This window comes from Schistocerca nitens, chromosome 2 (assembly GCF_023898315.1).
Source record: "Schistocerca nitens isolate TAMUIC-IGC-003100 chromosome 2, iqSchNite1.1, whole genome shotgun sequence".
NCBI lineage: Eukaryota > Metazoa > Arthropoda > Insecta > Orthoptera > Acrididae > Schistocerca > Schistocerca nitens.
The window spans coordinates 1,064,492,396-1,064,505,716 of NC_064615.1; the positions used below are offsets into that span (position 1 = coordinate 1,064,492,396).

Consider the following 13,321-nt stretch of genomic DNA (forward strand, 5'->3'; position numbering starts at 1 on the left):
GTCATCATATGAAACAGTGATTGGGCAGTGCAGTTGCTTCCAGTGTGATCAAACCAGCCTGAATAATGAAAAATGAAGTGGCAGACCGTATCCCTGTGAAGAACTGGGGATTGCAATAGAAGTTAAGGCCCTGATCCTTGAAGAATGGTGTATCACAATGGAAGTTATAGAGAACAAATGAACATCAGTCACCAACCAGTTTTAATATCTTGCATGGTATTTGAACATGACAAAGGTTGCCGCAAACTGGGTTCCATAACTACTTATACCCATTCAGAAATCCTGGTAAACCGAGGCAGCAGCAGAAATGTGGCACCAGTTTCAGTGCGATCTAGATGACTTCTTTAGCCACCTGATAACTTTGGTCGAGTGTTGGGTGTATTACTCTGACCCCTACACAAAGGGGCTAAGTAAGCAATGGAACGTGATTTCACCACCACCGAAAATGGTGAAGAGTCAGCCATCATCGGGCCAGTTGACGCTCAGTGTACTTTGGGACTTTCATGGTGTTGTGCATGTAAGTGGCAAACTGTCACAGAAACATAGTAGTGTAACCTCCCAGAGAGGTTACTGGAGGCTCTATAGATGTGCACGACAGGAAATTCTCTATGAGTGTGTATTTGCACTGTGACAACAGGAGAAACAGTCACACCTACAGCTTCTCTGGGCTATCAAATTTTGCCTCAGCCCTTTACCATCCTTATATGGCTCCCATTGACATCTTCCCCTTTCCTTGGGTGAAGAAACCATTCTATAGCAGCCATTTCCAGAATGACAGTGAAGTTAATTTTGATGTGGAACCTTTCTTGAACAACCAGAATGCAGACTTCTATAACCATTGGCTCTGTAAAGTCATCCTTCATTGGGATAAATGTGTCACACTGAAGAATGAATATGTAAATAGGGACTAACACCTTTATCAATTTTACAGTTGCAGCTTGATTTTTTCACAGTGATAATTAAAACTTTGTGATTACCAATTGTACACTCTTTTCTCTCAGCTAGCTTCACATTTTTGTCTCACTTCAGTATTGTCATGTTAACTGCATACAATATTTTCTTCTCTTTGTCTTCCACATGTATATCATTTATAAACAATTTAAACAGCAATGTCCCCATTAAACTACAGCCGTAATTTTTCCCGAGGACATGCAGCTTTACTGTATGATTAAATGATGATGGCGTCCTCTTGGGTAAAATATTCCGGAGGTAAAATAGTCCCCCATTCGGATCTCCGGGCGGGGACTACTCAAGAGGACGTCGTTATCAGGAGAAAGAAAACTGGCATTCTACGGATCGGAGCGTGGAATGTCAGATCCCTTAATCGGGCAGGTAGGTTAGAAAATTTAAAAAGGGAAATGGATAGGTTAAAGTTAGATATAGTGGGAATTAGTGAAGTTCGGTGGCAGGAGGAACAAGACTTTTGGTCAGGTGATTACAGGGTTATAAATACAAAATCAAATAGGGGTAATGCAGGAGTAGGTTTAATAATGAATAAAAAAAATAGGAGTGCGGGTTAGCTACTACAAACAGCATAGTGAACGCATTATTGTGGCCAAGATAAACACAAAGCCCATGCCTACTACAGTAGTACAAGTTTATATGCCAACTAGCTCTGCAGATGATGAAGAAATTGATGAAATGTATGACGAGATAAAAGAAATTATTCAGGTAGTGAAGGGAGACGAAAATTTAATAGTCATGGGTGACTGGAATTCGTCAGTAGGAAAAGGGAGAGAAGGAAACATAGTAGGTGAGTATGGATTGGGGGGAAGAAATGAAAGAGGAAGCCGCCTTGTAGAATTTTGCACAGAGCATAACTTAATCATAGCTAACACTTGGTTCAAGAATCATAAAAGAAGGTTGTATACCTGGAAGAATCCTGGAGATACTAATAGGTATCAGATAGATTATATAATGGTAAGACAGAGATTTAGGAACCAGGTTTTAAATTGTAAGACATTTCCAGGGGCAGATGTGGATTCTGACCACAATCTATTGGTTATGAACTGCAGATTGAAACTGAAGAAACTGCAAAAAGGTGGGAATTTAAGGAGATGGGACCTGGATAAACTGAAAGAACCAGAGGTTGTAGAGAGTTTTAGGGAGAGCATAAGGGAACAATTGACAGGAATGGGGGAAAGAAATACAGTAGAAGAAGAATGGGTAGCTCTGAGGGATGAAGTAGTGAAGGCAGCAGAGGATCAAGTAGGTAAAAAGACGAGGGCTAATAGAAATCCTTGGGTGACAGAAGAAATATTGAATTTAATTGATGAGAAAATATAAAAATGCAGTAAATGAAGCAGGCAAAAGGGAATACAAACGTCTCAAAAATGAGATCGACAGAAAGTGCAAAATGGCTAAGCAGGGATGGCTAGAGGACAAATGTAAGGATGTAGAGGCTTGTCTCTCTAGGGGTAAGATAGATACTGCCTACAGGAAAATTTAAGAGACCTTTGGAGAAAAGAGAACCACTTGTATGAATATCAAGAGCTCAGATGGTAACCCAGTTCTAAGCAAAGAAGGGAATGCAGAAAGGTGGAAGGAGTATATAGAGGGTTTATACAAGGGCAATGTACTTGAGGACAATATTATGGAAATGGAAGAGGATGTAGATGAAGATGAAATGGGAGATAAGATACTGCGTGAAGAGTTTGACAGAGCACTGAAAGACCTGAGTCGAAACAAGGCCCCAGGAGTAGACAACATTCCATTAGAACTACTGATGGCCTTGGGAGAGCCAGTCATGACAAAACTCTACCATCTGGTGAGCAAGATGTATGAGACAGGCGAAATACCCACAGACTTCAAGAAGAATATAATAATTCCAATACCAAAGAAAGCAGGTGTTGACAGATGTGAAAATTACCGAACTATCAGTTTAATAAGTCACAGCTGCAAAATACTAGCGCGAATTCTTTACAGACGAATGGAAAAACTGGTAGAAGCGGACCTCGGGGAAGACCAGTTTGGATTCCGTAGAAATGTTGGAATACGTGAGGCAATACTAACCTTACGACTTATCTTAGAAGAAAGATTAAGAAAAGGCAAACCTACGTTTCTAGCATTTGTAGACTTAGAGAAAGCTTATGACAATGTTAACTGGAATACTCTCTTTCAAATTCTGAAGGTGGCAGGGGTAAAATACAGGGAGCGAAAGGCTATTTACAATTTGTACAGAAACCAGATGGCAGTTATAAAGAGTCGAGGGGCATGAAAGGGAAGCAGTGGTTGGGAAAGGAGTGAGACAGGGTTGTAGCCTCTCCCCGATGTTATTCAATCTGTATATTGAGCAAGCAGTAAAGGAAACAAAAGAAAAATTCGGAGTAGGTATTAAATTTCATGGAGAAGAAGTAAAAACTTTGAGGTTCGCCGATGACATTGTAATTCTGTCAGAGACAGCAAAGGACTTGGAAGAGCAGTTGAACGGAATGGACAGTGTCTTGAAAGGAGGATATAAGATGAACATCAACAAAAGCAAAACGAGGATAATGGAATGTAGTCAAATTAAATCGGGTGATGCTGAGGGGATTAGATTAGGAAATGAGACACTTAAAGTAGTAAAGGAGTTTTGCTATTTAGGGAGTAAAATAACTGATGATGGTCGAAGTAGAGAGGATATAAAATGTAGACTGGCAATGGCAAGGAAAGCGTTTCTGAAGAAGAGAAATTTGTTAACATTGGGTATAGATTTAAGTGTCAGGAAGTCGTTTCTGAAAGTATTTGCATGGATTGTAGCCATGTATGGAAGTGAAACATGGACGATAACCAGTTTGGACAAGAAGAGAATAGAAGCTTTCGAAATGTGGTGCTACAGAAGAATGCTGAAGATAAGGTGGGTAGATCACGTAACTAATGAGGAGGTATTGAATAGGATTGGGGAGAAGAGAAGTTTGTGGCACAACTTGACTAGAAGAAGGGATCGGTTGGTAGGACATGTTTTGAGACATCAAGGGATCACAAATTTAGCATTGGAGGGCAGCGTGGGGGGTAAAAATCGTAGAGGGAGACCAAGAGATCAATACACTAAGCAGATTCAGAAGGATTTAGGTTGCAGTAGGTACTGTGAAATGAAGAAGCTTGCACAGGATAGAGTAGCATGGAGAGCTGCATCAAAGCAGTCTCAGGACTGAAGACCACAACAACAACAACAACAACATGTCCCCATTGTCAAACACTGTATTTCATTGCGTTTGATGACTTTAGTTTTGGACTGGTATGTGTTCCCTAATTGGCACGTACTGTTTACTGTTGCTTAAGTATAATTGTGTCTTTACTGTTGCTTAAGTATAATTGTGTCTACTTTCCTGCTTGCCCATGAATGTATATAGCAGACTGTGTATATGTTTGTGTGTCCAGGATCTACTCATAAATCCCTTGATGAAATTTGGCACAGAAACAAAAGGCCTCACAAGTGTCAGGACTGTGGGGTTTATAACCCCCCAACTCCAGTAGGAGTGGAGATATTGATAAAAACGTGTCTTTTCCATCCTCTGGCGTATAGTCTGCCCTGTATGACAGGAATGTTATATGGGAACAGTATCGGCCTGTCAAATCAGTCTACTTTGCAGGGCAGCCTACATGTCATGGGAAAGAACCTGTTTTCTGTGACGCAACATGTAGGTTGCCCTGCATTATGGACATGTTGTATTGGGGAAGTATCAGCTTGTTTATTGACTTGCTTTGCAATGTAGCCTGTACTTCAGGGTCAAATAAATGATTTTTGAGCCCCCAATGTGCCTGCCCTGCATAATAGGCCTATTGTGGGAGTAGTATTGGCATGATTTGTTGAACTGTATTGTGGAGGTAAATCTGCCGAGGGGCATAGCTGGGGGTAGGTTGATGTGGATGGAGGAGGTGATGGACAGAATGAGGGGGAGGAGGAAATGAACAGAGAGAGGGGAGAAGGGGGGATTATGAGGCAGGTGGAAGGTGTGAAGGGGTAGTGGCCAGGTGGAAAAGGAAGAGGGTGAGACAGAGATGGTATGACAGAAGGCAAAGAGGATATGGTCAGAAGGAGGGAGAAAGATGTGGTCAGAGAGAGGGTGGAGGAAATGGACAAAGAGACGAAGGGAGGATGTGGTGGACGGACAGGAGGAGGAAGAGCTGAACACAGGGGGGGGGGGGGGGGGATGTGTCAAAAGCACACACAGGCAGGGCCGTGGGGAATAGGCTAAAGTATATTTATTGGGGCAGATAAAAAAATCTATTCACCAAGCAGCAACAGGAGGAAACTCATATTAAAATTATGGAAATGTGCAAGCTTTCAGAGCCAGTGGCTCTTCTGGCAGAAGGGTTGAAGCGGAAGGATGAAGGAGAAGGGACTGGCAAGGTTAAGGAACAAGGGAGAGTTAACATAAAGGTTACTGAGAACCCTGGGTCAGGGGAGACCGGATAGTATGAGAAGGAAAGACTTAGACACACATGCACAGTTCTTGATTTGTAAAAAGGGGAGGCTCCTGTACTGTGGCCTTCTGGGAAGGGGAGGGGGGAGTTCAAATTAGGACTTCTTAAAATGTTATTTTCGCATTTTAAAAGTCCTTGAATTGGTAAAAAATAAAATTGTGCCACACCACAACTCAAAATCTGCAGTTCGTTTCCACACTCCCCCCCCAAGTTACTGGTGCATACTTTGTGTGTGGGTGTGGGTGTGAGAGAGATAGAGGGTGAGAGAGACTGGTGTTTGCTGAGTCTGTAGATTTATACTTTCTGAAAGCATGCTGAGATGGTACGAGAAAGTCGTGTAAAAGAGCTGTTTGTCCAACAATGGTGTGACTGTTTATGCACTTTATTTTATTATTATTTTGAGCTTTTCCTCATTACAGAGGCTTATCTCCAACATAATAATTTACTTGGAAATTACAATACAAACAATAAACGTTGTTAAACTATATTCTCCAAATATTTCTCCAGGTGTTTCGATCTTGTGTGTCTTCTTCCTCTGCGCCCATTCTCCTCATTGTGTGCTGTACATTTTGGAGCCAGGTGGTCATAGGTCGTCGTCTTCTTCTTCTCCCCTCCGGTTCCCACTCCAGTATCAATTTTGGTATTTTGGTTTTCTACATTCATCGTACATGGCCGTACCACTGTAATTTCTTCCTATCCATTATGTCATATATTCTTTCGTTTCCATTCTCCTTATTACTTCGGTGTTCCTTATATTTTCTTTCCTGGAGATTCTTGCCGATCGTCTGCAAAAGTCCATCTCTAGAGCTTATAGTTTTTTAATGTGCTTCATGTTAATTGTCCAGGTCTCCGTTCCACACAGAACCACACTCTCTAATATGGATTTGTATATTAATTTTTTAGTTCTGCTCATTACATTCCTGCTCCATAAGACTGAGTTAAGCATCCCAATGACCTTCCATCCGCTACTAATTCTTTTATTGATTTCTGACTATGATTTTCCCTCGATTTCTAAAATGCATCCCAAATAACAGAAAGTGTTTATCTTTTTGATTTTCTTTCCTTCAATGTATAGCTCATCTGAATCATTAGTCAAGTATTCTGTATTTTGGTAATTAATCTTCAAACCCCAAGTTTTGTATGCTACTGCTAGTTGATAGCACATATAGTTAGCCTCCTCCCCATCTTGTGCTACGACTACTTGATCATCAGCAAATAATAAATGATGTAGGTAAACTCCATCTCTTTTTTCTAATCCCATACTATTACATTTACGAGACCATGTTCGAAGGCTAATATCTATATAGATTTTAAATAATGATGGTGACATGGGACAGCCCTGTAAAAGGCCTTTGCTTGTTCTAAATTTCTGTGAAAGTTTATTACCAACTTTCACTTGGCAAATGTTATCTTTATACATCTGTTTTATTATTTTAATCAAGGAAGAGTTTATGTTTGCCATATGTAGTGCTCTCCAAAGTAATTTTCTTGGAACAGTATCTTACGCTTTTTCTAGATTTATGAAAATTAATCCTATATTTTTTGATTTTTCCCTATGTTTCTCCAAAATCTGTCGTAATGTGAAAATATGGTCTACGCATGATCTCCCAGCCGTGAATCCACATTGTTCTTCTTGGCTTCTAAAATTTTTTTCCAGTTTGTTTTTAATTACTTTCGCAAAAATTCTCATTAATGTGTTTGTAACACAAATTCCTCGATAGTTTGAACAAATTTTGCGATCCCCTTTCTTAAATATTGTATTAATGTAACCTAGCTTCATCTCGTTGGGTATTGAATCTCCATGTTTCATTTTGTTGAAGAGCTGTGTTATCAGTTTCACAATTTTGTCACCACCATATTTCAGACATTCCAGATTGATATTGCCTGGTCCCGGTGATTTACCATTCTTTCCTGTTCTCAACGCCTGAAGTACTTCACTTTCTAAAATCTGGACCTCGTGATCTTCATGTCCTTTATCTTCCCCTGTTCCTTCTTCTAGATATTCTCCTCTGCCCCCATTTAATAATTTTTGGAAGTACTCTTCCCATTCCTTTTTTGTTATCAGTTGGAGATTAGTTTTGCTTTTTGTATTCTGTCGAAGCCCTTTTAATACTGACCATGCTTCTTTTGCTCTCCCAAATCCTAATTTGCTATTAACCTTGGCACATGTTCTTTCCCATGCTTCATTTTTTGCCATCCTTATTTTTTCATCACTTCATTCTTCTTTTCCTTGTATATTGATCTTGTTTCTTCTGATTTATCATTCAACCACTGAAGGAACGCATTTCGTTTTTCTCTAATGAGGACCTCTAGTTCCTCTGACCACCACTCTGCTGCACGGTTGTGGTTGCTATCTTTTATGCACTTACTAGCTGTATTATGTGATTCATTATTTCATCACCATTTGATTTCTTGGTCTTCAGTCTGTATGTAATTTTTCTTGGTTCATCGTCTGTGGGTAGTGTCAAGAATCTTTTTTTTAATTCGTTCGGGCCGTCTTCGGAACATGATGCTTGTGTTTTTGCTGTGCTGTTGTCTGCCATTTCTGGTGTTCTTGAAGTTAATATATAGTTTGTTTTTTTCCTGTTGGTTTACAATTGTCACATGTTGAGAAATTTTGTTCTGTTGTCTGTAATGTCATGAATGCTCCAGTCTAATCTCCAATAGAAAATTGTGTTTAAAAACAACTTTAGCATACACTTTGGACTATTGTATTTTCAGTCCAGCTGAGAAATAGTATTTTTGAGTTACACAAATGCTGGTATTTGCTCGGACTTTGGTATGTTTTATTTAGTTTTGAAATTTAAATAACATATTTCTTTTCAGTTCCATGATGCTCAGAGAAAATGAACAGATAACAGTTAAAACTAAAGGTACTCAAGTCAGTTACCCTAATAGACAGAACTGTGGATTTGAAGAGAAAAATGCAATTGAAAAAGCATATCAGAATGCAAGAGGGCAAAATGAAGCATGGACTTCTCTAAAATGTGATGCAACTCCCTCTCAAGTTCTGCAGAAGCCAAGAGGAGTTGAGATGCGCACATATTCATCAGTAAGAAATGTGACATCAGAGGTATCCTCAGAGATCAGGTGAGTGACAAATATTCTTTTCTGAGTATAAATTACGTTCTGTTTCTTGACCCAGTGATCTATATTGTATCAGAAGGAAGAACACACACATAAAATGCCAGGAGAATATTCCTAAACAAAATTCAGATTATTAGTCATTGTAAATGTCACAGCTATCACGTATGACCATTTGAAAGGGTTACACTTTTTTCCAGAAAGACTGGCAATAGATAGAAAGATACCGAAGCTTCTTTTGTGATGTATTGGCAGAATTGTTAGAGAGTGTTTCATTCCACAAACAGATGTGATATATGCATGTTCATTTCCTTCATAATGTGCTACAGTGCTTAGAAGGTGATTGTGGCTGAACAGTAGGTCAGTGAACACAACCCACTGTAAACTTCTGCAGCTACATGCCAAGTATTTTGTTTGTGCATCTCCACTGAATGGTGTAGATGATATTGATGTGTCGACAGAAGTGCCGACACAGTGTGATTTGAGGGGACCGCAATGCACGCTATAAACACACGAAGGGTGGCGTGAGGTCTGAAACAGGATACGTAATGAATGCTATAAAGAAAAGTACGTAGCTTTTGGAATACTTAACTTTAATCCATCCTTGTTGTATACATCGTTCTTGATGAGACATGCTTTATACGATAAGTATCAATTGCTATGTAAGTCTAATGGCGCCTTGCTAGGTCGTAGCCATGGACTTAGCTGAAGGCTATTCTAACTATCTGCTCGGCAAAGGAGTGCGGCTTCGTCAGTGTAGTCGCTAGCAAAGTCGTCCGTACAACTGGGGTGAGTGCTCGTCCGTCTCTCGTGACCTGCCGTGTGGTGGCGCTCGGTCTGCGATCACTGACAGTGGCGACACGCGGGTCCGACATGTACCAATGGACCGCGGCCGATTTAAAGCTACCACCTAGGAAGTGTGGTGTCTGGCGGTGACACCACATTTACGTGAACACAGACTGCTCATGCATTTGATACAAAATATCATACACCTGAAGATCGGGCATGATTGGTGGAATTTCAGACAGACGCTTTGCAACATGAGCATGAAAGGTATACAGTATGGAAATCTTTTGTGTGTATCTATTTCAGAAACAGAAGGGTCATAGGCCATATTTTAATCCCAACATTTGTTCATTTCTTAATCCCAGGGACATCTCCTGAAGTTTGTACCATTACAGGCACACCCAGTTATTTGGTGAGATACATTATCAACCTGAAAATTAGTTTGTAATTATTTCTTTTATTGTTTTAGCATTAAACCAATTTAAATTATATCCCAATGGAAAATCCAGGATGTAATAGAACAATATTATGAAAAGGATAGTTGCTACTCACTATATAGCGGAGATGATGAGTCGCAGATAGGCACAAGTAAAAGATTGTCAGAAAATGAGCTTTTGGCCAACAAGGCCTTCGTTGGAGATAGAACACACACACACACACAACCGCAGTCTCTGGCTGCTGAGGCCTCAGTTGTATTTGCACATATATATGATTAGAATTACAAAAAAATTAAGTCAGATATGCACACTGTCATTGTTTTGTGACGAAAAGATCAATTTCTAGCTGCAGCCCACTTCGGATGGCAGTAGGAATCATTAACACTGACCATTTACTATACTTGTAGAATGATTTTTATATGAACGTAAAACAAAGAGTGTGTTCTAAATTGTTAAAATTCTTGTAGACAAATAGAGGTTTTTATTTTTGAAATGCAGATATATTTTAATTGAAATTTTCAGCAATTATTTCAGAATGCCTTCGCATTTGTGTATTAAACTCATGAGGAAAATATTCACGATTATTTTGGTTAGTGCCAGATACGCAGACCGCAGAGAATCGCAGAACCATTGTCCAGAACCAAAGATTGCTAACCTCAGAAGAGGATTGGTTCAACAACCAATGAAAAATGGCTGTGAAATTCAATACCATAATGAAGCCAAAACCATGTTTATGGGTGTTCCAAATTCAGAATTAACACACCAGAAACAACTACAAACTGCTGAGATCAAGCAAGCTGAAAATCTCGTCAAAGTAAACAGGTGTGTTTCTTCTTTTTGTGTGATAGAGTACAGAGCATAAAAGTTCTTTGCATTTCCAGTTTATTAGTTTCTGTACTAATATTAGATTTTAGTTAAGACCAGATTTGAGATGTTCCATCTGATTAAATGCAGAGCACAACTTATTCAGTGATTGAGTCACTGTTTCTGTAGCATCAAGAAGTAGGATGCATTGGTTTGCAGCTGTGCAGCAACAGTAGGCTATTTTCCTATGTTAAAAATATGGTTCGGATTTCTGTTACTCTTATTGATAACAACATTTAAATAGCATTTACGGTCAGTGTTCTCACAAAATATCTGTTATTTTTATGTAATTAAAGATTAAAAATCATAAATTATCAAGATCTGGCCGCTTCATTGAAAATGCTCTTATTGGCTGATGCTCTGGTCACGTCACAGGCTAGGAGTAAGATGAAGCTGTATATGTCTTATACGAGCGTTAGCTGAAGTTACGAGGCTTTAACATAGTTTATCTATTTAGTGATGGAAAACACAATTACAACTTTTAAGTAACAATAGAAACAAATTTTGATAGTGGAACTCTTGTGAAAGTTGATGTGTTTATGCTCCACCCATTTTGCAACATCATTAAACTCTCTCAGAACTACGGAATTATAGAACATTTGCAAATAGGTCTGTATATTATAACTAGATTGTTGGCTATCAGTCAGAAGCTATCACCCAATGCACAATAAAATTAATCTGGAAAAAACATAGTGCAGGTTTCCTCTGTAGAAGACGCTCAGTAGACAACCTGTTTCTAGCAAGCGTTTGGTGGTGCAACGGATAATGGGTTCGAGTCACAGGAGGGTGATATATTTTTAAAGATTTTGCTTGAAATGTGAAAATAGCGTTAGCAGGAACTGATTGTAGCAGCTGTTTAAATTGTGGGATGTATTACATATAGCTTCACATTAGTCTTAGTCTGAGAAATGGACGACGAAGAATAAATGTATTTACTGTGTGAACAAACAATTCACTTTTTAGGAAAGTGAAGATATCACCATATCTCCACAGTATAATGAGGGATAGGACCATGTGGTTATACGGAGAGGTATAAAATGTGTACAGCATGCAGGTGACATAAATGTAAAGGCTGAGATGTTTGTAAGTGTAAACTAATGCTGGCGTCTGAAACAGACTTACTTCATGTTTATGTAAGATGATGAAACTGCAAAAGTTTAAACACTATGGATCATAGCTGGACAGTACAAAGATAAAACATTGTTTCTCATAAAGTAAAATGTGTGTGATCACATTAACTAGAAAATATCTCTTTGAACGTAAAGCATGTGAACAGCGATTGCAAATTTCAGCACACGTAAACAGCAGGGAAAAATCAGTAATATTCTGCATTTGATCAGTGAGATGAAGATCTGTGATTGTGATTCGGTTAACATGCGAGAGAACTGTCGAGTTGTTTTACAAATAAGTTAGATTCGTGCCAGTGACAACTGAGTTACTGGCCAATTGAGGGTTAGGTGGCTAAAACGACAATTTTCACTAGGAGTTTAATTTCTTTGAATGACACTACCCTTTGTAACAGTGGGAGAGCATATCTTGGAGGTAAGTTAATGTTAACTTCATCGTGCAACACATTTTTAAGTTAGTGACCATGTGCATCGATGTGGTGGCAATTTGCTGGTACAGTGCAGCCATATTTTGTGCATCTTCTCATTCTTCGAGAAATGCAAAAATACTTTTCAAGAGTTTTATAGATGTATTTGTACAGTGTGATACTACGTATCATTTGTAACCCATGTTCTGAAACGTGAATTCCATAACAAGACATCACCGTCTTTAGCATTATGACAGTAGGCGCAGCGAGCTAGCCAGTGATGTCACAGGCATCATGTGACTCGAGTGGAGCATTTTAGCAGGTGCTCAAATTATTTGAATTTCATTTCTGTTTTTATATAAGAATTCTGAAATTCAGGAGGAAAAAATGCATGTTAGGAGCAGAAAATGACATAATTAATCATTTTAGACAGTTTCCAGAAAACAGTCAAATACCCTATTATTAGTTTCAGCAAGACATGCTGAACCCCTTACCATTTATATGTGTACTGAAAAGCGTTGGAGGTTGCCTTACAGATGCGACATTTTTCTTGATTTCTTCTAAATTCTTCTGAATGACAGTGCTTGATATTTGTTTGTTACTAAAACGACATTATTTTTGCTTGTGTGTAGAATACCTGAGTTTGCATAATATAATTTCTCTACTACAAAACAGAAGAGAAAAATTTATTTCTTTTAGAACATACTGAATTATGTTTTGTTCCATACTGAAATTTGCTTCCCTCACTCATTTGCTATGTTGCATGGATTTGTATTGAGCAGACTGAATCAGATATTTGTTGAGAATTCTCTGGAATTTAGATATATTGTTACAAGAGAAATTCAAAATGTTCCCTACCTAAAACAGAAAAGACATGTTTATTCAAAAGATACTGTCTTTTTTATTATTTTTTCTTCATAGCTACTTTTTTACAGCAGTGACCTAAGCTATGGTGGAGGCTGTTATCATGATCAAAGAGAACTTTCTCCATTTTAACATGTGGGTATTTAGCCTGACTAGCATATTTCACGTTTTTGAGTTGTGAAAGTGGTGATTCTGCCTTTTGTGAGGTAGTGCTTGAGTATCCCAGAAAACTGCAGCTATGAATCTTCCTACAGATCTAACTGTTTTGGCTTTCTTTGATGGGCCTCCACCTTTTCGTCATCCACCATTTTGACTCATCCTTTCCTCCAGTGTGTGTTAATGAAAA

The 13,321-nt window shown here is 38.8% G+C and overlaps 2 protein-coding genes across 2 annotated transcripts in view; both read left to right on the forward strand.

The window, feature by feature from the left end:
• LOC126235542 (uncharacterized) overlaps nt 1-8,734 on the forward strand; it is an 86,985-nt gene extending 78,251 nt beyond the window's left edge. The window contains exons 7-8 of the mRNA XM_049944259.1: nt 8,233-8,496; nt 8,623-8,734. Of these exons, the coding sequence (XP_049800216.1) occupies nt 8,233-8,496; nt 8,623-8,734 (376 nt within the window). The remainder of the gene's footprint in view (nt 1-8,232; nt 8,497-8,622) is intronic.
• A 1,673-nt stretch (nt 8,735-10,407) lies between these two features.
• LOC126234792 (uncharacterized) overlaps nt 10,408-13,321 on the forward strand; it is a 186,376-nt gene continuing 183,462 nt past the window's right edge. Inside the window, exon 1 of the mRNA XM_049943539.1 lies at nt 10,408-10,535. Coding sequence (XP_049799496.1) covers nt 10,441-10,535 — 95 coding nt within the window. The 5' untranslated portion in view covers nt 10,408-10,440. The remainder of the gene's footprint in view (nt 10,536-13,321) is intronic.